Source organism: Mesocricetus auratus, unplaced genomic scaffold, assembly GCF_017639785.1.
Source record: "Mesocricetus auratus isolate SY011 unplaced genomic scaffold, BCM_Maur_2.0 Super-Scaffold_100691, whole genome shotgun sequence".
Lineage (NCBI taxonomy): Eukaryota > Metazoa > Chordata > Mammalia > Rodentia > Cricetidae > Mesocricetus > Mesocricetus auratus.
Genome location: NW_024429267.1, coordinates 5655970 through 5682585, shown reverse-complemented (window position 1 = coordinate 5682585; position 26616 = coordinate 5655970). Strand labels below are relative to the sequence as shown.

Sequence of the window (26616 nt, the reverse complement as noted above, 5' to 3'; positions counted from 1 at the left end):
GAATAAGCAGGAGTTCTAAGCTATCCAGGCAAAGTCCTGGCCTTCACTGAGGCACTCTCCAATTCTGAACAATCCAAAGGCACTGTACATCATTCTAATTTCCCAGAGTAATAACTGTCATAAAGACAGGAAGAGGCGGAGCAGACCTGCCTGCATGTCCCCAGTTTGTGCTCCTGACAGATCTCCAGGGCCTGAGCTTCCAAATATCTGCAAAGACAACAGTTTGTGGGTTTTGGGGGTGTTTGTTTTTTTTATGGGACACCAAGTCACCCATTTTAGCCCAGGCTGTCTTGAAAATTCCAGCAATCCTCCTGCCTCAGTTTCCCAAATCATAAGATTACAGACATGAGCTACCATTCCTGGCTCAAGACAACACTTTTGTTGTGGCAGTCCAGGGACAGGACCAGCCTATGCCAGGGTAGGTAGACAATGCTCGTTTGTCTTAAGCCTTCTACTCTTCTACCCCAAACAGCTTACCTGAGCATGGAGGGTGGCGGCGGCGGCGGTGGCGGCTGGGTAGGTGAGCGTAGTATGTGAAATGGCTGGCGTCAGCTCTGTGGTGTAGAGAGGGTAAGGGGCCCAGGCCTCTGGGGACGCAGGAATCAGAGCAGCCCCCATCAGGTCATCTACAACAGGAGACAACAGCCTCCATTCCATCACCAGAACACCGGTCTCCCCTCCCACCACCCACTTTCAAACAGAAAAGGGGACCCAGCATTATAACTGAACCAAGTCCCCATGCTCTGAGACCAGGGAAAGAAGCCCTGTGAACTTGCTTGGCATGGTCAACACTCTACTTCTGGAAGATCTCAAGAAAGCATAGATACCCTATATTAAAAAAGAGATATCAAGCTGGGCGCTGGTGGCGCATGCCTTTAATCCCAGCACTTGGGAGGCAGAGGCAGGTGGATCTCTGTGAGTTCGAGGCCAGCCTGGTCTACAAGAGCTAGTTCCAGGACAGCCTCCAAAGCCACAGAGAAACCCTGTCTCGAGGAAAAAAAAAATCAGAAAAAGGCTTCAGGGAAATAGTGTGATTCTCACAGCCTAGGAGCTCAACCTTCTAGAGTCTAGAGAGGAAGAAGTAGGCTGCTAAGTCTCAAGGTGGTGGCTATCGATGAAAGAAGGCACCAGAAAAGGAGACATGACTGATTAATTCCCTTAGGATCTGAATATACGCAGTTTAAGGAGAACCTGCTTGCCTGGGCCAAGCCAAAAGACAGGAGAAAAAAGGTCAGAGGCCCACTCACAAGGGTCCCGTGCAATCAAATGTGCTCCCAGGGCAGGGTGGACATTGGTGGGATTTGGTGTTGCTATTAGCTTGCTTTTGGCCATCTTGGTGTTGGCTTTGGCAAACTCTAGCCTCAGGGTCTGGGGGTTCTCAGGATCAAAGCGAATACCCTAAATGGGAAGAAAAGGAAAACAGGGTCATACAAGGACCTATACTGTCACCTGCCAGCAATATGGAGGGCCCCAGAAGCAAGCTTGCCTATAAGACTTTTGCACACAGTGCTACAGCAGAGGGAATACCGCTGACCTTGTGAGTAATGACACTCATAACAAACCAGGCAGCCAAAGATTCTGCCCTGGGATGGGTGTTTATTGAGCGTGCAGTAGGGGAGGAACAGGGACAACCCTACCTCAGAGGTTTGCGGGTCAGAGAAAGGCACGCTCTCGGTCTACTCACATTCAATGCATTTTTGGCTGCTTCTGCTCCTGCCCGGCTGTCAAAGATCACAAAACCAACAGGCTGGTAGGAAGAAAAAAAGAACACCCTTGCACGTCTCCCTGCCTTACATCTCTGCACCCCAGGCACAACACTTCACTAGCATGTCCAAGGCCTTGGGCTACATCCCCCTCCCCCCAGGACCACAAACATAAAAAACCCATCACCTAATTAAAAACAGTATTTGTCCTGCTGGCTAGAGAACACAGAAAAAATAAAGCTCTTGCCCATACCCTCCCTAAGGTAAGTCTAGAAGATTCAAGATTCACAAGCATCTAAGTTAAGTCTCCCTTCTGGGTACCACACTATGGAAGAATGCCAACACAGCACTATCCCATGGGTCATTCATACATTAATAACATCACCTTTTCTGTAGCTTTTTTTAAAAGCCGAACTGAGGAGTAAACCTAGGTCTGGTATATATCTGGCTGTAACCACAACCCCAGAAGCCTTTGCAAATGCATGCAGATAAAGTTGAAAATGGCCCCCAGAAATGCTCTAGGGCTCCTGCAGGAAGCAGGTCAGAGCTCAGCTACTATCTCTAATGTCTTCAGCCTTGGGGGTCAGGCAGGCTGTGGTTCCAGAATGCCAGAGCCAGACAAGGACCGAGACTGACAAGTCCCAGCTGGCTAGAAAAGAGGAGGGAACTGTGGAGGCCATCCTTCTGTCAGAACAGAAGCAAGACAGCAAGGAGTGGGTCTCCACCTTCAGATGTCTTCAAACAATAGGAAAAAAGTTTCAGTCCTGCCAGAAGTTAGCCTGGGCTGGGAGGAAAAGCCTAGGAGAGACATTACCTGTCTTGAAGTGAGCTTGATCAGGGACCCTTCATAGCCCTGTGGAGAGAGGTGGCCGTTTCAGGGGTCAGAAGCTGTGGCTGTGCTAACCCAGCACTGTCTCCTGCTGACTGACTCATTCTAACAGTTCTCCAAGGTCAACCCCCTCACCGAGGCTGAGTCCTGCTACCTTTGTGTTCTGAGTCACAGTACCCAGGACACTTCTGTGTGTTCGACTTTTAATTTGAGAGCAAGTGCCTTATCAAGTTTCCTCAGCTTCAAATGAAAAATAAAATAAAATAAAAAAAGAAGCTACACCAAATCTCAAGGATTCCCCACATGGCAAAGTCTGTCAAGATTGGTTGCCATCAGTCACCATCTCTACTTTACAGGTGAGTAAACCAGATGTTCAGCAGGGCCAAGAAACTGGCTCGAGATGCGATTCGGCAGAACCGTCATAAACAGAGCCAAGTCTGTGACCTCAGTTTCTGATACACCTTTCTGCAGTTCAGTCCAAAATTCATTCGTGCTGCTCAGCCGTGATCCTGGGCTCCGGGGGCTCCAGGGTCCTGACTCACCTTGAACGGCCGGAAAAGCAGGTACAGTTCTCTAGGTTTAATATCCACAGGGAGGCCACTGACAAATAGTGTCCGAACCTGGAGACAGAGACCACAGCGGTCACGGTCAGTGGGGGACAGGGAGAAAAGGGTTGTTCATCCACTAAGTAGGGCTTATAGAGAAATTGAGTATATCCTAGGTCACCATTACACATACAGTTTCGTGGCTTTGAGTCTGTTTCTTTCCCTTAGGCTTCACCTAACACCTCTGGGCAAATCTCTGAACAACAAAGACAAGGCAGGAGAGCCCTGGTACATAAATGAACCTATTCTTTCTCAGACCAAAAATCACAGCCCCACACCCCTAAGAGACTGAGAGCACCTCACTCCTCACTCCATAAAATAAGCACATAAAAATGTTATGGTTTTGCACTTGCTACACAGTCACAAGACACAGAGTCTGGATTTGAGCACCCACATAAGCTGACACCCCAAGAACACCTGTGACTACAGCTCTGAGAAGGATGGAGACAAGATTACTGTAGTGGGCTGCCCAGGGTCAGGGAATAAGTGGAAGTGACAGAGGAGGACCCTAACACCTTCTTCTGGCCACCACTCACAGACACAAACTCACACAAGTGTGAGCATATACGCACACAAACATGTACAGACACAAATAACAAAATGGGGGGATATCAAGACAGGGTTTCTCTGTGGCTTTGGAGGCTGTCCTGGAATTCACTCTATAGACCAGGCTGGCCTCAAACTCACAGAGATCCTCCTGCCTCTGCCTCCTGAGTGCTGGAATTAAAGGTGAGTGCCACCACCACAAGGCACAAGTAGTAAATCTTAAAAAAAAAAAAAAAAAAAAAAAGTCCTATTTTGCCAGAAGATATACATAAGCCCTTGGTGGAAAGCTCTGGTCTGAGAGAGGCCCAGACACACAGGTATTTATTTCTCTTATGCTCTGGAGTATGAGTGCAGGTGAGCAGGCTGCTGATGTGTTTTCTGTTTTCTGTACTAGACTCTACAGTAGCTGGGAACAAGTTATAATCCTGTCTCTAAACCTAGTATCACTTAGCAAATACTATTAAAAATTTACTAAGGGCCAAAGCCTGGCAGCGGTGGTGCAAGCATTTATCCCAGCACTTGGGAGGCAGAGGCAGGCAAAGCCCTGGGTTTGAGGATAGCCTGGTTTACAGAGCCATTCCAGGAAAGCCAGGGCCACACAGAAAAACCCTGTCTCAAAAACCAAAAACCAAACCAAATCAAATTGAGCTGGGTAAACTGGCACTCACATGTAATCCCAACACCTGGGAGGTAGAGGCAACAAGATCAGAAGTTCAAGGTCATCCTTGGCTACAGTGAGCTTGAGGCCAACCTCAGCTTTGAGAGACCTTGTCTCAAAAACAAACAAACAAACCAAAAGTTTACTAGATATGGGAACAGGTAACAAGGTGGAAATAAAACAATTATTGCAATGGGCTTAAAGGCTGGCCTCCTAGGCCTTCTAGCTTTGTTTTTGAGGAGGCTCTCTCTAAGTAGCCCTGTCTGTCCTAGAACTCACTATGCAGATCAAGCTGGTCTTAAATTCAAAGATTCACCTGCCTCTGCCTGGTGCTGGAACTAAAGGAGTGCACCACCTGGCTTTCACCTGGACTTAAAGAAATATTTCATGCATATGGCTATTCCACCTGCTTGTATGCATATGCACTAAACACATGCCTGGTGCCTGAGGCCAACATGGGTCTAGAGACACAGAAGTTTGTGAGCCACCATGTGGGTGCTGGGAATTGAACTCAGGTCCTCTGGAAGAGCATCCAGTGCTCTTAACCATTTGGGTATCTCTCCAACCCCTGACCTGGCTTTTTTGTTGTTAAGATTTTTGTTTGCTTGTTTTTTTGTTTTTTTGGCTGTCCCCAACTCAGAGGTCCACCTGCCTCTGCCTCCCAAGTGCTAGGATCAAAGGCTTCCACCACCACTGCCCAGCAGTGACCTACCTTTTTATGTAGATTCTGGGGGTCATAAATTTAATCCTCAAGCATGAAAGGCAGTATTTTGCCCGTGGCCTCTGCAGTCCCATATGTTGAGTTTTGAAAAGTAGAATCTTGCCAGGTTCCCACAAAAGGGTTTGCTGCTGTAATGAGTGCCCTCCTTGTGGTTACTAGTTGGTAATGAAGTCAGATCTAAATACTGGGTTTTTATCCTGTAACCCCTAGCCTCCTGAACCGCAAGGCAGGTACTTGAGATGACTGGTAGAACTGTTCACCTTACCCAACTTCTATTTTTGTTTCATTTATTTGTTTTTGTGGTACTAGAACCCTCTACATGCTAGGCAGGCACTCTACCACCGAGTTACAATTCCTAGTTTGTTTGCTTGTTTTGAGACAGGGTCTCTCTAGCCATGAGCATCCCAGAACTCTCTATGTAGACCAGACTGGCCTTGAACTCACAGAGACCCACCTGCCGCTGCCTCCCTAGTGCTGGGATCGACGATGTATCCCACCAGGCCCAGCACAATTCCTTGTTCTAAAAAAAATTTTTTTTGCTGGGCGGTAGTGGTGCACACCTTTAATTCCAGCACTCAGAAGGCAGAGGCAGGTGGATCTCTATGAGTTGGAGACCAGTCTGGTCCACAAGAGCTAGTTCCAGGATAGGCTCCAAAACCACAGAGAAACCCTGTCTCGAAAAAAAAATCTTTATTTGAGACAGCTATCTTGCCTAGACTAATCCTGAATGTTCAATACTTTCACCTTTTGCTCCCAGGCACTGGGATTAAAGGTCTGTCACAAAGGACTTCCACTATGCAAATAGGCTGGTGTAATCTCAGCACTCAGGAGGCAGAGGCAGGTGGAGGCCAGCCTGGTCTACAGAGCTAGTTCTAGGACAGCCTCCAAAACAATACAGAGAAACCCTGTCTCGAAAAACCAAAAAGTAGACACATCCCTTGGGGGCTGTGATGGGAAGAAGAGGTCTTCTGGCTTACTACAATTTTTTGTTTTGTTTTTTTATTTGAGACAGGGATTCTCAATGTAGCCCTGGCTGTCCTGAAACTCACTTTGTAGGCCAGGGTGGCCTTGTTGGTGTGAGGCACCACACCCTGCCTATAGTTTTGAAGCTTCTTATGTGTGTGTGCATGTGCATGTGTGTGCAGGTCATAGGACAACCTGGAGGAGTCAGTTCAATCCCTCCACCACATAAATCCCAGAGGCTTCATGGCAGAAGCCCCCTGAGCCACCTCGCCTGTCCAGTCTTCTAGTTTAGATATATTAAAAACATATCTCTCATTCATTCATTCATTCATCCATTCATTCAGTTGTAAATAATTATTCTCATGGTGTGTGTGCACGTACACCTACAGAGGAAAAGAAGAGAGCGTCAAATCCCCCGCAGAGCTGAGTCATGGTGGTAGGCTGCCTGATACAAGTACTGGGAACTGATCCTGGGTCCTCTATAAGAGAAACAAGTGTTTGTAAGTGCTGAACTATGTGGCCAGCCCTATAAAAAACACATATTCAAGGGCTGGTTTGAAAAGACTCAGTGGATAAAGACACTTGCTGACAAGGCTGATAACTTGAGTTTGATCTCTTGAACCCACACAATAGGAGAGAACTGATATCCACAAGTTGTCCTCAGACACCCCATGTGCATATACATAAAGACACACGCGCGCGCGAGCACACACGCGCACGCACACACACACACGCACACGCGCACGCGCAAATAAATAATTTTTAATTAAAATCCAGAATAATTTTAAGGTTTACAGTATCACCACTGGAGACGCAAAACCAGGAATATCAACACAAGTTGGAGGCTAACTTGCTCTACACAGCCTTTAAAACACTTGTTGGGCTAGAGAGATGGCTCAGCAGTAAAGAGCCATTGTTGCTCTTGTAGATGACCTGGGCTTGATTTCCAGTGCCCACCCGATGGGTCACAACCATCTGTAGCTACAATGCCAGAGGACCTAATGCACTCGTCTGGCCTCTGAGGTCACCAGACATAGACAGACAGACATGGACAGATACACACACGTGAGTGCGTGCACACACACACATACAATGCTCATAAATATAAGCACTCCTACATGTAAAATACATCTAGAAATTATTTAAGACAAATATAATAAAATATCCAGGTAAGCAAAGCTTCCCTGCACACTCAACTCCTCCTCTCATACTCCTACACCCAGCCTCATCTCACCACCTTCCTGTTTAAGAAAAGGAAGTGAAGCTGGGAAGAAACCCATACAAGGCCCCACATAAAGCAGGGGCTGCGATTCCAGCACTAAGCAAATAGAAGAACCAAAAGTTCAGGTCATCCTCAACTACACAGTGAGTTTGAGGCCATCCTGGGCCATCCTGTCTCAGGGCTAGAGACAGATGGCTCATTGGTTAAGAACATTAGCGGCATGAAACTGTCTATAACACCAGTTCCAGGCAATCTGGCACCCTCACACAGAAAAACATGCAAGCAAAACACCAATGCACGTAAAAATAAATCAGGAAGGAAGGAGGGAGGGAGGGAGGGAGGGAGGGAGGGAGGGAGGGAGGGAGGGAAGGGAGGGAGGGAGGGAGGAAGGAAGAAGGAAGGAAGGAAGGAAGGAAGGAAGGAAGGAAGGAAGGAAGGAAGGAAGGAAACTGATGCCCAGCCATCCCTCTATCTCTTTTTTTTTTCATCCCTCTATCTCTTAATTTTTGTGCTTAAAATCTATATTAAAGCTGGGCGTTGGTGGCGCACGCCTTTAATTCCAGCACTTGGGAGGCAGAGGCAGGCGGATCTCTGTGAGTTCGAGGCCAGCCTGGTCTACAAAGTGAGTTCCAGGACAGCCTCAAAAGCCACAGAGAAACCCTGTCTCGAAAAACCAAAAAAATAAATAAATAAATCTATATTAAAATTGTCAGGTGTGGTAGTGCACACCTTTAATTTCAGCACCTAGGAGGTAGAGGCAGGAGGTTTGCCAGTTCCAGGACAGTTAGGGCAGATAGAGAGAAACCCTGTGTCAAAAAAAAAACTATATTTAAAATCCCTTTTAATAAACTCTTAACTCTGCTTCCAAACTTTAACAATGTAAAAAGGGGAGGGGATGTTTTAAAGAAAAAGCTTTCACTCCCCCACCCACAATACAGCCATGCCTGAAAGTATTTGGTTGTCCCATAACAAGCCACAGGGAAGAAGGATCATGCTCCAGGGCTGAAGGGATGGCTCAGTGTTTAAGGCCAATTGCTGCTCTTACAGAGGACCTCATTCAGTTTCTCCTACCCACCAAATGACCTGCAACTCCAGGCCCAAGGGATCCCTCTTCTGGCTTTCATGGGCACATCCACACAAGCAGGCACACACTCATAAAATTGTTGGGGGGGGGGTACTCCATGTTCTAGAAATATGGTCAAGTTTTGGGGGCACTGATTTGAATTAGGAACCTGAAGGAGGGACAAGCAAAGTTTTACACACACACACCTTCAACAGAGTCAAGATTGTCAAAGAAAACTTATTTTGCCAAGCACACATAGCAGGGCTTATGGTCATTTTGGATGCTTTTTTTTTTTCTCCTTAGAGACATGGCACTCACTCAACCTAAGAGAAGGCTCGTTACATTCCCAGTCCTGAAAGCTCTGTATCCCGTAGGACCCCTTGGCCCTGTCCTTTGACAGCTCCTTTGGAAAGCACATAGCTGGGGCTCCAGGGTGGGCTAACCTGAGCTTGTGAACTCAGGAGCCTCTCTGCCTTTTGCTGGCAGGGTTTAAAGTATACAAGTGAATCCCCCAGGCACTAATGACTCACCTAAGGTCACACTGAATCAAAAATCTGAGTCTCTCTGCTACACCTGCTCTTGGTTACCAAGAGAGGATAAGACCTCAGTGCCAACCCTCAGATTAGCCTGGGACTTTGAGTGCAAGCTCTCTACCCACGAAGGAACCTCAGCAGTCCACTCTTCCTCCCAGAGCAGCCCCACAGAAACTTCTGCCTCGGCCCTCTCCAGAGTCTGCCTATCTCTGCCCAGGCTAATTTTAATCTGTCCCTCAAACAACAGCTTTCTGGCCAGACCTCCCCAGAGGCCCCTTAAATATCAAATTCTCAGCACAAAGTTTCCTGCTTTGTGTGGGAGTGGGGCATGAGCTCAGGGCTTTCCCTGTCTCCAACTGAAGTCCTCCTTCCTAGCCTTCTCTCTGGGCCAGTGTCCACTTCCTCTGCTTTCCACTGTTTATATTCTAAACCTCTTCAAAGACTATAGCATGGTTTCCAGCATGTACCCGACTACTCTGACAGAAACAAAGCAGTTCCAGATTAGGGAACCAGTCCCATCTGCCATGCCACGGGCCCTTCGCAGAAGCCCAGTATGGGAGGCTAAGTCACAGGAGGAGTGTAACTTGAACATTCTACCCCAGCCAATTATATCCTCCTATCTCCCTTGTTCAGAGAGGGGCAGTAGGGCTAGAGACAATCAGTAACTTGTCTTTGGTTTTCTTGGAGCAGGATTTCAGTATGTGTCGTAGGCTAACCTTGAATTGACTGTATAGCCCAGATTGGCTTCAATACTCCAATGTCAGTTTTCCAAGAAAACTTGAAAGGCAGAGGCAGACAGATTTCTGTGAGTTCAAGGCCAGGCTGGTCTACAGAATTTGTTCCATACAAGGGCTACACAGAGAAACCCTGTCTCAAAAACAAATTGGGATTACAGTTACGTGCCACCACAATCAGCTTGGCTAACTTTTACAAGGCACAAAACTTGGTTTACCAAGAAACAGAGCTCAGTGAGAACCAGATACCCAGGCAGCTAGCTGTCTGCTCCACCAGCAATCGATTTGGGCAGCTGCATTACTAGCCCATAGTTGGGTCTCCCTTCCCAAGCTGCTTATTCCAGATGACAGGAAAGTCAAAGTGATGAGAAAAGAAAAGGCAGAAGCCAGCAGACTAATGGTAGGGGGAGGTAAAAGCTCAACAGGCTGGCTAGCGGATCATAGAAAAGAGGGATTATCTGGAACCCACCAGTGGCCTGCCTCCACCATCAGACCCCACACCTCCAGGTCCCCGTCCCTCTCACCCTGCCCCTGCCCCTGCCTTCCTGGGCATCCATCCTTTGGGCCGGGTTTCCTCACTCCCCACCTCCATCCCCTCCCTGAAGTCCTGCCGTGGTTTTGGCACCCTTGCCTTGTATTGCTGCCTCCAGTCTGAGCTGATCTGGCATCCGGACTACACAAGAACCCAGAACTCCCGCACCTTCCAAAGCATCGACCAGGCCCTGACACTCAACACCCCCCCACTTCCATATTCAGGTCTTCTAAAGAAATTTGCCAGAGACCAGGTGTGGCCCAGCAAAAAAAACGACACTGCACAAGCAAAGAGAGCAGGCTGGAGCTGGTTGGAAGAGATCTGCATTTCAACTTCAGGCTTTGGCCTAGGAAAGCTGCTTCACCCTTCTGAATGTTTCAATCACACAACACAGATACCACCTACCTCCAAGATCAAGAGCTACCCTTTCTCTATACCTAACGCATATATAAGTCTCAACAAAGGGCATGAAATCATTTACCTCCACAAACTCTTACCTGTCAGCCACCAAGAGCCATCTGGTTATAAAGCTGTCTAGTGAAGCTAGATCAGGTCCAGGTCAGTCTAGAGCTCGCAATGTGGGTAGAGGGCCTCAGGAAGTCACATTAGATTCTCTCTCCTTCAGAGGAGGCAATAATTACTCCAGGTTTAAATCACCAACAACGTCACTAATTCAACTCCCTCAAATAAAACAAAACCAAAACACACCTGGGTGGTGGTGGCACACGCCTTTAATCTCAGTGCTTGGGAGGCAGAAGCAGATGGATCTCTGTGAGTTTGAGGCCAGCCTGGTGAGTTCCAAGACGACACAGTGAAACTCTGTCTTAAAACAAACAAAATCACCTCGATCGTTTAACAGATGAGGGGAAAATGAGTGTGACAACAGGGCTGTTGATGGCAGTTTGTATACTTCAGTACATGCAACCTAGCCAACCACTCTTGCATCCCAGGCTGCCATGGGGTCTATTCCTCCTGTAGCACCTTCTGGTGCCAGCCTTGGGGTAACTGGAGAGGTTACCTCAGGAGAGGCCAGATGCAGACCAGGATTCTGTACTAACAGATACTTGATACTTCAACAAAAAAGATCAACCAAAGAACTCAAGGCCTAGCTAGTCCATTGTCTTATAATAGTCTTATAACAAATGAATGCACACACATATGCACCCCTTCAAATTATTTGAAGAAAGCATTAGGGATGGTTCACACTATCCCTAGGAGGACAGAAGGTACCTCACTTGTTTTCTTGGGACTCTTTCCCACATACCTCTTCTAGAGAAGCAGCAACACAACCCAGGGGACTGTCTCGGTTCCAAAAGGTAAACAACTACATTCCTTTTAAAATGGCACCTTCAGGCAGTGGTGAAGCATGCTTTTAATCCCAACACTTGAAAGGCAGAGGCAAACAGATTTCTGTGAGTTCAAGGCCAGGCTGGTCTACAGAATGAGTTCTAGACAAGGGTTACACGGAGAAACCCTGTCTCAAAAACAAACAAATAATAAAGTAAAAACTAAAAATAGAATGGCACCTTCAGGGCAAGTAAGCACACACAGCTAGACCCATGGTCACATCCTCAGCATAGCTAAAATACAAGTCTGCAGTTAGTGGAGGGGTGGACGACTATAGAGTTATGGATGGAGACCCCTTAGATGGTGCATGCAGAGAAACAACTATTTCCATACACAACACTATGGACAGGGACATTCAGTCTTGCTGGAGGAAGTCCCAGCCCAGTCCAGGCCTGTCTAGGGGAAATGACCAGCACCCCCCAGAACTTCCCGCCCAAACAATGACGGCTCTTCCAGAGGTCCTCAGTTCAATCCCCCGTAACCACATGGTGTCTTACAACAACCTGTAATGAGATCTGGTACCATCTTCTGGCCTTCAGGCAGAACACTATACATAATAAATCGGAGACAGAGTTTCTATGTGAAGTAGCCCTAGCTATCCAGGAACTAGCTCGGTAGACCAGGCTGGCCTTGAACTCGCAGAGATCCACTGTGCTGCCCCCAAGTGCTGGGATTAAAGATGTGAGCCACCACCGCCCAGCTATAAAAAAAAAAAAGACTAAACAAGCCTTCAGTAACAAATAGTGACCACAGAGAGAGAGAGAGAGAGAGAGAGAGAGAGAGAGAGAGAGAGAGAGAGAGAGAGAGAGAGAGAGAGAGAGAGAGAGAGAGAGAGAGAGAGAGAGACAGACAGAGACAGAGACAGAGAGACAGGACCTGCCTAACACAAAACTAACTTCCAAGCAAGGCAGGGCTTTTTCTATCATCCAGAAACACTGGAGGCAGCCTGAAGATTAGAAATCAAACAGCAGCTGTGCAGCCCTCCCTCCTCTTAGGAGCTCACACAGGGCTCTAAAAGGGGAGACAGGGAGGTCTTCTTCATTAGAGGAACTATACTCAGACATATGATAGGAACCCAGCTGCTCACTAGGTCTGTATCCTCTTCTGTAAAAAGGACAGACAGAGCTGACACTGAGGGATCCTATTTCTCCAACCCAATTTTTCTTTTGGTTTTCTGAGATAGGTGTCTCATGGACTCCCTATGTAGTTGGAGATGACCTTGAACTCCTGACCTCTTGCCCCCCCAACTGTATGCTCAGCTTCTTTTCTACACAAGTTTTTACACCCCACAAAGACCTCCTTCATACCAAGCATTAAACACTCACTGCTCAATTGCTGTGGCTAAGAGAATGGGCTCCATAAATGCCAGATTTTATTATCGATGGAAAGAGTAAACACTGCTTTCAAAAACAATGTGACACCCATGACCATTAAATCCTCTTACCCTTTAACTCTGAAGGACAACCTCAGCCTTCTTCAAACCCCCAGCTTTAGGGAAGCCAAGACAGGACCTAGGACTCGAGGGGTCACTATGTAAAGGACTAAGCTTTCTTCTCTAAAAAATGTTGCTGAAGAACACCAGGGCGAGCCTGCAACTCAAAAAACCCCACCAACCCACTAGGCAGCAGCCTGCCCTGCATAAATTCTTGCCACCAGGATTGGCTCTCAGGTAGAAGGCACACACATTTTGACTTTTGTCGATAAAAATAGACTACAAGAGATAAAATTTACATACACACACTATGTAAACTCCCCATATGTATGTATGTTTGTGTGCATGTAGGTATGCATAATTTTACATAATTCTCATATAGCCCAGGCTGGTCTCAAACTTGTTATGCAGATGAGGATTACTTTGAATTCCTGGTCCTCCATATCCTGAGTGCTGGAATTACAAATAACACCTGCTAAAAGTGATTTTTAAAAGATTGCATCTTTAGCTGGATGTGGTGGTATACAAGAGGCTAAATAGAAAAGGTTGTGTGTACCAAGTCAGCCTGGACCACATACTAAGACACTGACTCAAAAAAGTCAAGAAATAAACTGGGCATGGTGGCGCACACCTTTTAGTCCCAGCACTCGGGAAGCAGAGACAGGCGGATCTCGGATCTCAGTGAGCCCTGCCTGGTCTACAGAGTGAGTTCCAGGACAGTCAGGACTGTTACACAGAGAAGCCCTGTCTTGAAAAACAAACAAAAAAAGTTAAGAAATAAAAGAGACTAGAATGCATGTGTCACCACACCTGCAATCTGAGCACTTGGGAGGCAGAGGCAAGAGGATGTCTATGAGTTTGAGGCCACTCTGGACTACATAGAGACCAGAAAGAAATCAAATGGAGAAAGAAAAGAGGGTCTGGAAGATGGCTCAGCGGTTAAATGTTAGGGGCACATGCCTCATAATCCAAATTCAATCCTCAGGACCCAGTGGTGTGTATGACTAACCCCAAAACTACCACAGCAAACTTTAAAGAGATGCTCGGAAGCTTGTGGGGTAGCTAGCCTGAAATATGTAGTGACACAGAAACAAGAGAAATCAAATCCTGTCACACTCAAAGTGACTCCCAGAAGTTGTCCTGATTGCTTCATGTTGTGACCAAGCGCCCCCCCCAAGCAAAAACTAAAATAAATGTTAAGGGAGGGAGATTTCTATAAATCTTTTCTTGGTTTTTGTTTGGTTTACTCTATCTGCAGTACTAGCGACTGAATCCAAGGCTTTGTGCAAGCCAGCCAAGTGGTCCCCCACTGAGCTATCCCCAAAGTTTTTAGCATCTCTGAAAGTTAGAAGTCAAACCGGAAAGGAAAGGCTGCTAAACCATCCACTCCATCAATGCTCAAGCTCCGCCTAGGGCTCTCAGTGTCATCTGGATGGAAAACACTACTTAGAAGGGGGAGGGGAGAGGAGGGAAATCCAAACTGGGAAAAACAAGACTCTTGTAAGCCCTTCCCACATCCTTCCCCCACTCTTAGTCCTCAGCAGCAACCTAAATAAAGAATATTTGCGCTGGAAGATACTGTATTTTTAGATGAGAAAACCAGGATCCAGGGGTCCAGTAAGCTGCCAGCAGCCACTGCACATGTGAAAAGTAACTTTAAGGCCCCCGCATGCTTGGCTCATGAATCCATGCCCATTTCCAGACCTTGATCTTATTAGCCAGTCTGCTTAGACCCCAGTGGGAAGCTGCCTGAGGCGCCCAGACACAAGCAGCTCTCAACTTCTGATCAAACAAGAGAGAGGCAATACCTTGCAGAACCCTGAGGGAGGATGGTTTGATATTGTAGTTAGTCCTAGGCAGAGCTGGTTTTAAAGAGGTAAAAGGAGCCAGCCATGGTAGCTTATACCTGTAATATTAACTTTCTGGAGGCTGAGGCAGGAGGATTGTCATGAGAATTTGAGACCAGCCAGGGAATTCTAAGACAGTATAATACCAACACTCTGGAAGCACACACCTTTGACCCCAGCACTGGGAAGGCAGAGAAGCAGAGGCAAGCTGATCTCTTTGAGTTTCAGGCCAGCATGTTCTACATAGCAAGTTTCAAGGCAGCCAGAGCTACATAGTCAAACCCTGAATGAATGAATGAATGAATGAATGAATGAATGAATGAATGAATGAATGAATGAACGAACGAACGAACGAACAAGTAAGAGGTAAAACAGACAAACTGCCACCTCCATCCTCTGTATGAGAGCAGCATTGGGTGCTAGGATGGGGTGAATTGCTAGAGCAAGTGCAGACAAACCCCCCTCAGACCACTGGGGCTGCAAGCTACATAATAGAGCAAGTTTCCCTGATATAAAAAAACACTCAACAACTCAGATGCCATCATAATACCTGGACATGAAGTGATCACCTCAGGAAAGACTCCACCAAGAAGAATCAAGACAATGGACTTGGGCTTCACCTCCAGAAGGCAACTGCCAACCAGACTCAGAAATGCAAGAAAGGACCGTTACCAACTAGGACAAGTAGCTGCAGACCTCCCCCCACCCCCACCTCATCGATAAACTGTTCCCAACATTCTAAAAGTCCAAAGTTTTCCTTTCTTTTTTCCTTGCTAGATGGCCTGGCACCATTTGTCCCAGACAGGTCCTGAACTCAGCCAGCAAAATGATTCTCCCCTCTCAACCACTCAAGGCACCTAGGACAACAGGTATGTAGACTGAACTCACACTACCAGACTCTGTTTCTGCACTGCACAGAGAGCAGTAAGGACAGCAGTAAAGAAAGAACCACTTGCCGGCTCCTTTTATAAAGGGAGGGAGAGGACAAGGTGACTGTGACTAAGACTCAGAGTAAGGGTTGGATGAGCATGGTGGTGCACACCCTTAATCACAGCACTTGGGAGGCAGAGACAGGTGGATTGCTATGAGGTTGAGGCCAGCCTCGTCTACAGAGTGGGTTCCAGGACAGCCAGGGTTACATAGAGACTCTGTCTCAAAACACAAACAAGCAAACTCAGGGTAAGATGCAAGCACTGCCTTTATCCCTCCTCCTGAGAACCTCGGTGCTTCCCCCTGCCCACAAGAAAGCAAAGGGGCAGTGTACAAAGGGACAGAGAGTAAGGCAAAAGCAAGGTGGGGGCCACGGTGGGCTCAGAGCCACGAGGAGGGTGGGTCACTGTTGGGCCACACCCTGATCTCAATGGCCAGATATTTTTTTCTTTGGTGTGCTCCAGGGAGTAGGATTCTGCTTGGATCCTAAGTTTGGGCTTGGCACAGTAGGTTACTCTCACCCCTCCCAGGGAAAGAAGGCCCTCAGTGGAGCCACTTGACTCGGGGTGGATGGAATGTAGCAACATGGCCTGCAGACCCAGGACTTATAAGGTACTAAGAGAGGACACGGGGAAAGAGCATGCAGCAGTAGGCAGTGGCTGTGAACCCAGAGACACAGGCTCCCTGGAGTACAGTGCTCTGAGGACACACTTCTGCTTCCCACAGAGTCCTGGGGTGGCTCAGTGGCACCCCAACTCACCAACCAGACCTTTTCCAGGCAGTTCCTACCCAAATGACAGCTTATCCCACAGCTTGCAATCACTATCATTAATTCAGACCTGGTGGAAAGTCCTAGGCCTCAGTGTCTGCCCTGAAAACTTCAGACCCCAATTACATCCTCAGAGGCAGGCTGTGAGGGTGTGTTCTAAGCCACACTTTGCAGTTATACTCAACCATATGAACCAATCACTGGCTTGTAAGCCTGACACTCCTTTTGATATAGCAGGTGAAGGAAGCAAGTATTGGCCCCCGTTTTACAGACAAACCAGCTCCAAGATTATATGGCCTATAGCCTAGAGCTGAGGGTAAAGTCCAGATTGCCTGGAAAATTTGGGACTCTTCTCCGCTAGTCTGTAAGACATACCCCAGAGTATTGGCAATGTATAGGAGTGGGAAGGGCAGAGAATGGGGACAATCGAGCTAGGGCGACAGCACAGCTGGTCATGTATAAAGTACCAAGTAATGTTTCAGACCTCATCCTCTAAGCTATTCCTAGCCTCAGGAGAGAAGACTTCATGTTTTATGAACACAATCAGTCAAAGTCTGTCATGTGCACTGAACTATGTCTCATTTAGAAAACTAGAGCTGACACGAAGTACCACACTGTGCAGAGTTGGCGCTACAGCAGGATGCTGGAGACAGATGTGAGGGTCCTGATTTCCATGTGGCTCCAGGCAATACCAGAGGCCACACCCAGAGGCAAGGCTTCCTGGGCATTAAAGGAAGTTTCACAAGTCCACCTACTGCCCGATTCTGCTCACTGCTTGCAGCTGTGTGACCTGCCACTTGCCTGTATGCCTAGTGGTTTAGTCACCCTCCTATTGCTATGAAGAGACAGCATGACCAAGGCAACTCTATAAAAATAAACATTTAATTGGAACTTGCTTACAGCTTCAGAGGTTTAGTCCACTATCATCACTGTAGGAACATGGCAACGCACAGACACTGGAGCAGTAAGGAGCTGAGAGCTACAGCCTGATCCACAGCTCAATAGAGAGAAACACTGGGCCGGATGTGGGCTTTTGAAAACCTCAAAGCCCACCCCTAGTGACACACTTCCTCCAATAAAGCCATCTCCTAATCCTTCTAATCCTATCAAAGAGTTCCACTCCCTGGTGACTAAGCATCCATATGGCAAAGGTGGCCATAGTCAGATCATGGAGAGCTGACATGGAGCTCAGTGTGGTTTCTGCCTATGACCAATAGCAGAACAGAAGTAAGCAACTGCCAGGCAGGCTATGCCACCACACAGCAATTTAGCTCAGTTCTGGATAGCTTTGAGTCAGGGACTGCCATCTCCTCCCCTTTCCATCTGTCCAGGACCCAATGGGATAAGTGGCTTAAAACAAAGAAAAGACAGCATCTTCATGCTGCAGCCCTACTTTGGGAAATGAGAAACAGCAGCCCAGAGAAGGTGGTGGAGGCCAGCATTTTCAAACACTCAATGGAGTTTAAAAGCTGACTCTCTTAAGTAGTAAACCAGCCAAGCTGCCTACATATAGGGAAGGACATAAGGAGATCCCAGAGATGATCTCCAGGATGGCAGTAGTCACTTGAGAGCCAGACCATTCTTTTCATTAAGATGCTCACAGTGGGCTGTGGCAATGGGGTATTAAAGCAGTCAGCCTCATGTATACACGATTAAGGGTTACAGTCCTGTAGAGAATTTAAAATATAACCAAGTCATTTTCATTATTCCCAGACGATGGCAATTCTAAACACATATGATAAAAAAATCTTTTGGCTGGAGCTGATGCCTCAGTCTTCTGCCAGGTAGGTCTTAGATTGCCACCAACCCAAAACCCACGGCCTGGATTCATCCACTAGGTTATTCTGTTTCTGGGACACAGACATGACCCAGAGCACAACCCTCAAAATTTGTGATTGCAGCAGGGCAAGGTGACAATTCAGTCCCTGCACTCCAGAGGCAGAGGCAAGCAGATTCTGTGAGTTTGAGGCCAACTGGTCTACTCAGCAAGTTCTAATACAGCTAAGGTAAAGAACCCCTCTCAAAACAAAAAAACTTTTCTATTTTTTTTTGGGGGGGGGCTGTAAGGATAGATGCTCAGACAGAATATTTGATTAGCAAGTACAAAGCTCTGGGTTTGATCATCAGGAAAAACAACAACTGATTACAGACCCTTTTCTGTTCCTCCCCACTCCATTTCACCAGACCTAATGGAAAACAGAAAAAGTACAATATGTGGTGAAGCACTAACTGTAGACTCACCACCTAACAGCCCTGTAAAGCAAACCTCTCTTGTCCTTGTTTCCTCTTTTATAAAAGTGATAATGTAAGGACTTCACAGTGCTACTGTGGAAGTAGGACTTAAGATGGAGGAATACTCAGTACAATGCCAGGGGCACACACTATAGACAGGCTTACTTTTAGCAATCTAGCCTCTCTGAGCAGAGCAGACAAAGCCTCAACAACCCCTAAAGAGAGAGGAGACTTGACATTGACATCTTATAGACACCTCCTGGGTCCATTTGCCTGGGCCATGCCTAGGTAAACGCCTAGAAATATAGACTTCCTTCAAGCCGGATGTTGGTGGCACATGTCTTTAATCCCAGTACTTGAGAAGCAGAGGTAGGCAGATCTCTGGGAGTTCAAGGCCAGTCTGGTCTACAGAGCGAGTTCCAGGACAGGCTCCAAAGCTACAGAGAAACCCAGTCTCGAAAAAAAGAAAAAGACTTCCTTCTCTCATATTGAAAGGCTTGTCAACAAATGCTGAGATGTCCCAGGGTCTCTTAAATGTGTGTTTTTGTTGTTGGGGAGGGAGCTGCTTGTTCTGTTTTTGTGATTTGTTTTCTTTCTCTGTGTAGCCTTGGTTAGCCAGGAACTCGATATATAAAACAAGTTATCTGCCTGCCTCCCAAGTGCTGGGATTAAAGGTGTGGACTTCCATGCCTGTCTTTGGTAGGGAGAAAGGGGCTTCAGTAGTCCAGAGTAATCCAACTGTGGTGCTTTGAGTAAAACTGGTCCCCACAGGTTTGTAGATTTGAATGCTTAGTCACCAGAGAGTGGCACTATTTGAAAGGATGTGGCCTTGTTGGAGGAAGTGTGTCATAGGGGGTTGGCTTTGAGGTTTCAAAAGCCCATGCCAAACCGTGCGCACACCTGTGCGCATGCTTGCTTACACGAATGAGTGTGCCTTCAGGTCAGGATGTAGCTCTCAAATATTTCTCCAGCAACATGCCTGCTGCCATGCTCCCCGCTATGATAATGGACTAAACCTCCAAAACTGTAAACAAGTCTACCCCCACTAAATGCTTTCAATTTTTTTTAAATGAGTTGCCTTGATCATGGTGTGTCTACACAGCAAAAGAACACTGACTAGGACACCAACTTACAATATAGCTAATGACCTTGAACTCCCATCCCTCCTGCTGTTTCCCAATGTTTGAAGCATTCAACACCACATCTTGCTTTATTTGTTTGGTTTTGGTGTGTGCATTCAGGCAGGCTCTTGCTTTTAGAAATCCTTATGTAGCTCAGGCTGGCCTTGAACTTGAGACTCTCTCTTCCTGTCTCTACTTCTTTTCCTTCCTTCCTTCCTTTCTCTTTTTGTTTTTGTTTTGTTTTTTTGAGACAGGGTTTCTTTGTATTGTTTTGGAGGCTGTCCTGGAACTTGCTCTGTAGACCAGGCTGGCCTTGAACTCACAGAGATCCACCTGCCTCTGCCTCCGGAGTGCTGGGATTGAAGGCATGCGCCACCACCAACGGGCCTGTCTCTACCTAAGAGCTAGAATTACACACATGGCCCATCACATTCATCTTTCAAATGTTTCTGATGTCCGAGAAAAAAAAAAGGGAGATGGGGGCTGGAGAGATGGCTCAGCAGTTAACAGTCCTTACTAAGCTTGCAAGGTACCTAAGGTCAATTCCCTGAACCCACCTGTAATTCCAATTTAGGGATCTGATGCCCCCTCCAGGCTTACATGGGCACTGTACTCACATGCAATGACTCATATAGGCATACACTATATACATAACTAAAAAATAAATTGGGGGGGAGGAAGATGACCAAACCACACACTGAACCCTAGAATTCCTTTACATTCATTTAGACCAATCATTCTCAACCTTCTTAATGCTGTGTCCCTTTAATACTGTTCAGTTCCTCATTTTGTGGTGACCCAACTATAAAATTATTTCCATTGGTACTTCATGACTGTAATTTTGCTGTTATGAATCATAATGTAAATATCTGATATATAATCCCAAAGGGGCTGTGACACACCATTTGAGAACTGCTGATTTAGACTAACCTGGGCCTGTCCATCCCTGCAGACTAAATACCTCCTACTTGCCTGCACCTCAAAGAGAAAGATAAAACTCTAAGTTCTGAGAGGTACCAGGGCCCTGTTTCCGGACATCCTCTGAGGATACATCCTCTTATCCCAGCTACTACGAGAAAATGAGGGTAGCAACCACAGGTTCAATTGTAGATACCTTGGCTACCATTAACTCCTGATATTCTATAATCTACAATTAAATTAACATAAAACTTGTTTACAAACTGGAAGTGATGGCACATGCCTTTAATCCCATCACTGGGGAAGCAGAAGCAGTTAGTTTCAGGTCATCCAGGGTTACGTAGTGAGACCCTTTGTTACAAACAAAAACAAACTTCTTTAGAATCCAAATACCACACTTCAATGACCTAAGGATGCTCCCTAATTAAAAAGAATTGTAGGTTAATCCCAACACCTGGAAAGCAGAGGCAGACCAAGTTCCAGGCCAGCCTGGGCTATTAAAAACAAAATTACTGTAGGGGCCAAACCACTTGCTTAGCACCTAAAAAAAAAAAAAAATACAAAAAGTAACTATAGCCAGGTCTCCAAACTCATCAAATTACATTTTGGATAAATGTAGCTTTTAAGTACCAATCATACTGCAATAAAGTAGTTTTAAGTAGCACTGAGTGTAGTAGCATATATCTGTAATCCCAGTATTTAGAAGGCTGAGGCAGGCCGGGCAATGGTGGCCCACATCTTTAATCTGTGAGTTCCAGACCAGCCTGGTCTACAAGAGCTAGTTCCAGGACAGCCTCCAAAGCCACAGAGAAACCTTGCCTCGAAAAACCAAAAGAAAAAAGAAAAAAAAGGAAGGTTGAGGCAGGAGGATCAAGAATTTGGGGTCATGATGACTAAGCTACATGGTTTCAGGTCAGTCTAGCATTCTAAACCAGCCTGGGCAATGTAGCAAGACCCTCTCAATACATAAACACCACACACACTGCTCTCCAGAGACACTGATACTTAACCATCCAGGACAACCAGTAGGATTATCCAGGAGAATCTAAGCAGGATTTTCAGGGTCTATGTGACATCATCTGGTACTCCATCAAGACCCATCTGGAGGAAGAAAATAGCCTTAGACCAAACAGGAACTTCAGCTTCTACCATTAATTCCCCACTGTCCTCTTTAGCCTTCCAAGGGTATCAAAGCTTTTAACACAGCTCTTCAAATGCAAGAAAATGGCCGTTTCCTCCCTCCTTCGCATGGTCTCAGGCTTTTCATAATGTGTGCTATTTGTCCACATAGTAAACTACTGGTAGTTAACCAAATAAACCATGAGGTCTCATAATCCACACAGCCCTGCTCCCCAGTTTTGCTTCTGAAATAGAACCTCACTGTACAGCCAAGCTAGTCTTGAACCTAGGATTCTCCTGGCTGTCTTAGGAGTCATCCTTTCCCTTTCTACTCACTAACAACCTCCTCCTCTACTCACCCTCATCTCAGGGAGCGCTAACCTCTAACTTCCTGGTGTCACTATGGTGTCACCACTGCCAGTCAAGTCCTTCTCACACACACCCCTTACCACCTTTCATCTGTATCCCAGAGAAGGAACCTGATGATCACAATATGGATGAAGCCCCTTGGGTAGAGCAGAAAGCAAGCAGGGAAACCTGACTTAAGAGGCAGTTCAAAGTAAGGGATCCCTCCTAGAACTGAGAAAACGCATCATTCTCCTAGGAGAATGTTACCCTTAGGAAGTGAGGTGTTAAAAGCAGACGGTAGTTTTTACTTCTCTAGGCTTGTTATAGCTAATCAATAGGTGATTGGGAAGAGCCAGTTTCAGCCACAGCAGTAAATCACCAATGTTAACAGTATTATCTGGATGCAGGTTCTTAAGGATTGTAAAAGTGACTGCCTGGGACCATCTATTTTCCCCCAAGCAACTAAAGGAGAGGGAGCTGAGAGTTCCTGGGCTGCAGGTCAGAATACAGCTGAGGGGAGACCAGAACAGACCTGGATACCAGGACATCACCAGCCCTCAGTTTTCTATTTAATAACTTTCAACTATATCTTAATTTGTATTCAAGTGGTGGTGGAGAATGGCTGCCAGGGTGCACATGTAGACACTAGAGGGCAACTTCCAGGAACCCGTTCTCTCTCTTTTCATTCCAAGCATCAGGGAGGTCATCAGGCTTGGTAGCAAACACCTTTATCCGGTGAGCCATTTCACCAGTCCTATTTTATTTTAAAATGCGAAACGCTTCATGAGATTTCATTTCTTCTTTAACAGAGCCATGCTAATCTACCCTGTATTCTTCATACTCTGTAGTCTATGTGCTACCAAAATGAAGACCTGCTGAACACCAGAACTCTGTTCAACACTAAATTCAAGCCCATGTCCCTCTGCTGGTACCACTCACTACTCTGAACCACCAAGGCTATACAGCACACCTCAAGGCCCATAGGAGAAGAGTGGTGACTCTACTTCTAATACCTACCCTCTCTCCCAGAAAGGAAATGTTTAAATTAGCCAAGGTGCTCTTCGGTGGTGGTGGCACAATCCCAGCACTGGGACACACTGAGGCAGGAGGATCTCTGTGAGTTTGAGGCTAGCCTGGTCTACAGAGTGAGTTCCAGGGCATCAGGGTCTACACAGAGAAACCCTGTCTCAGAAACAACAAAACAAAACACAAAAGCAGCCAAGGCCCACATACTTTTTCCAACTCCTCGGTGTGTCCATGTGGTTAATTCCCACCCGGACCAGTGGGTCTGAGGATCTGGTCAGCCTTTCAATAAAAGTGTGAAGTCCCTGCTGAGGGCCAATCTTCTAAGAGATGCTAGATTTGGGATGGAGCCTTGCACAGCTTGAGGAGGCATTGCCCCCAAATCCCAGTTTCAGCATAAGAGATGAGAAGACAACCGAGACCACAGACACACCAGCAAATAACACACATTCATCGTTCCCCCCAGGGGACGTTCTAAAATTCAGGTAGGTCAGGATGGGGTAAAGGACCCCAAGGCAAAGGGGCCTACAGACATTAAGGTCGAAAGAGGACAAAGCCAACAGAAACCAAAACCAGGCACTACTCCAGAGCTACCAGCAGAGAGACGTGAGTGAAGTGAGTCGTTGCACATAATTCTGCCTCCTTGCCCCAAAGCAGGATCAAACCTCGACTATAAAGATGTCATGTCACTGGTGCGCTGAGGCAGGTCTCTGCTGGCCCTGCCTAGCAGTGGGCCGTTCGGTAGCAGCCCATAGCACAACCAGCAAGAAACATCAGGGCCTCTGCGGTTTCTACCCCAGACCAAAGGGAAGGGCGCTAGGGCTGGATAACTGACCCTTGGTTTCCTGGGCAAGAGCGGGCCAGGGCGGGGCAGGAAGGGTCTCTCAGCCCTGGAGTGACACAGCACACGTCAAAGGAGCTCCCTAGGAGCCTGTCCCCTTCCATATTAATTCTGCTTGCCTGCATGCCTAGATTCCATTCGCTGCTACCTTTAAAGTTTTCATCCCCTTCAAGTGCGTCGTCCTCAGCAGCCCAGGAAACCGACAGGCGCTGGTGGTCCCTTGACAGTCTCACAACCCCTTCTTCTCAGCACAGGGAGGCTGGACAAGATGATGTCGCCTCTCTTTGGAGGATCCCACCCAGGACAGTTTGGGGTACTGGCTTGGCTACTCGGTCAAAGGACGAGAACAGGGACAACTTAGCGTTTCCAAGTTCTCTCTTTTCAGACTATAATTAATTGAACTGCCGGCTCATCTCTGTAGACGCCCAAGTTCTGGGACTGACTGGGAGGAAAGCCCGCCCGGCCACTAAGACTACAGCTCTCAAGTACCTAGGCGCAGGGCAGCTGGTCCGGCCTCCAAGGTCATGGGGAGGGGTCAGGGGGGGAAAGGCTGGAGGGTGAGCATGCTTCCAACAAGCCCACCTCGATAATCTCTCTCAGCTCCTTCAAGCCAAGGCAAGGGGGGGGGGCGAGGGGGAAGGCCACCCATGAGGTTCTCCTCAGCCGAAGCGCGCGCGCAAGCCGGAGCGGGCGTGAGGAACGAGGGCAGCGGGTGTAGGAGCCGTGAGGCGCCGTAAGCCCACCACGGGGACACACGGATGGCGGCCGACGCGCGCCCTCCTCGAGCACGGGAGGGCGGGGAGACAATGCCGGCCCCGCCGGGCCAGTCCAGGCCGCACGCCCCCGCCAGCTGGACACGGGCTGCTCCTCCCCGGGGCGAAGGGCAGCGGCGGGAAGGCGCCGGGAGCGGTGGCCCGCACGACCTCGCGCCGCCTCGGGCCCCGCGCGCCCTTCTCCCGAGCCCACCTCCGCGTGCACCTCACGGGCGCCGAGCCCCGCGGCCGCACACCCACCTCCTCCTCCAGCGGGCCGCTGGGGCCCGTGCCGGTGCCCGCGCCGGTGCAGTGCTCGACGTCCGGCTTCACGTTGCTCATGGTGAGGCGGGGGGCGCAGAGACGGGAGCGGGACGCCCGGCCCCGAGGTGGGCAGGGGCGCGGCGACCGGTGCGCCCCCGAGGGGAGTGCGGGCTCGTGAGAAGACGGGCGGCCGCCGCGTCAAGCTAAGGAGAAAGGGAGGGGAGGTCACATTAAGTTTGGCGGGTGCGGGAAGCGGCCGAAAGAGAGAAGGAACCGGGAACCCAAGCGAAGCCCGAGCAGCCGCCGCCTCCGGCTTTTCACTGCGGCCCGCGAGTGCGCCCGCGGCGGCGGGGGGCGGGCGCCGGGGGAGGGGGCGGGCGCCGGAACCGGCCTCAGCTGGGGCCCGGCCCGCCCCTCCCCCGCCCCGCGGTCTCCGGGGGAACGCGCAGCCAATCCCCGTAGCCCACTGCGGGCTCGCCCCGGCCCCGGCCGCGACGCTCCGGCCCCTGCGCTTCTCCGCTCGGGCGTTTTTTCCTCTCCGCTCCCTTGGCCGACCCCCCTCTCCCTTTCTCTCCCGCACTCGGCCCTCAAACACCCCCCCCCACTGCCCTCTCCAAGACAAGTTTTTAAACTTTGATGAACTTTTAAGAGAACTTTTCTTAAAGGAGCCGCGCGGGTTTGGGTGGAGCTTGAGGTGCCCGGCGCGTTGCATCCCCAGCCGGGGCTACCGTGCTCCCGATTTCAAGCCCTGACCTGGGGTTGTAGGTTGTCCTGAGCACTCGGTTCACCCCAGATTCCTGTGGGGTTCGGCCCAGCGCGTCTCTTCGCGCGCGGCCTCTGGGGGCCGGGTTCTTGGGGGGGGGAGGTGGGGAAGGGGGAGGGCGGCAAACACCTGATCTTGAGCCTGGCACAGAGTGTTTATGCTGAGTGACCTTGAGGAAATCACTTCCCCTCTCTGGCCCGAGGCTTCCAGCCTGGAGGGTGGGAATTAGAATACAAATTCTTCCCGCATCCCCTCCCCACACCCGTCAACTCAAAAAGGAGTGGTAGGGAGCCCACTCGTTTTCGGCTAGAGGAAGGGTACCTCGAATGACCTAGAAGGTTGCGTTCGTTACCTCCACCCCACTTTTAAGACTCCTCACGCCTCGCTCTTTTTCCGCTCCAATTCCCAACCCCAGGGTGGGGGAGGGAAAAGCGGGCTGACGCCTAGGGCGGGGTCACCTAGACTCCCACCCAGTGGTGGCGGGGGGCGCGGCCTTAGGTCGGATTTTTCTCCTGCGATATAAATGCTGACCAGGACTGTCTGCTTCCTACTGATTGTAAAAACCCGCTCCTACCTTAAGTCGCACAGTAAGAGCAGTGGCCCTGACTGCTCTGCCGAGCCGCTGGAGCACTGGGGTCCTTTCCTGCGCCCCCCCTCCCCGACCATCCTTGAGATGAGGGGAGCTGACGGGGGTCTGGCGTCCCCGGTGCGATCTGCTTGCTGCTCCAACTTAACTCTTGGAACTTGGGTCTTAGTATCGGGATTCGGGGCGTGAGGTCACTTTCAGAGGCGGTGGACGTG

General features: G+C 48.5%; 1 protein-coding gene across 3 annotated transcripts in view; it reads right to left on the bottom strand.

Annotated features, from left to right (window-relative positions):
* The window catches only part of Rbpms2 (RNA binding protein, mRNA processing factor 2), a 33489-nt gene extending 7297 nt beyond the window's left edge, over positions 1-26192 (bottom strand). The window contains exons 1-8 of one of the 3 annotated variants that reach the window (XM_040739977.1): positions 26168-26192; positions 25050-25255; positions 3075-3152; positions 2518-2556; positions 1685-1747; positions 1248-1398; positions 478-626; positions 147-207 (exon numbers count right to left, since the gene is read on the bottom strand). In XM_040739977.1, the coding sequence (XP_040595911.1) occupies positions 147-207; positions 478-626; positions 1248-1398; positions 1685-1747; positions 2518-2556; positions 3075-3152; positions 25050-25130 (622 nt within the window). In that variant the 5' untranslated portion in view covers positions 25131-25255; positions 26168-26192. Of the gene's footprint in view, positions 1-146; positions 208-477; positions 627-1247; positions 1399-1684; positions 1748-2517; positions 2557-3074; positions 3153-25049; positions 25412-26167 lie in introns of those variants that run through there. The other 2 variants (XM_021230372.2, XM_040739978.1) reach the window with 2 other exon arrangements.
* Between the last annotated feature and the right edge of the window lie 424 nt (positions 26193-26616).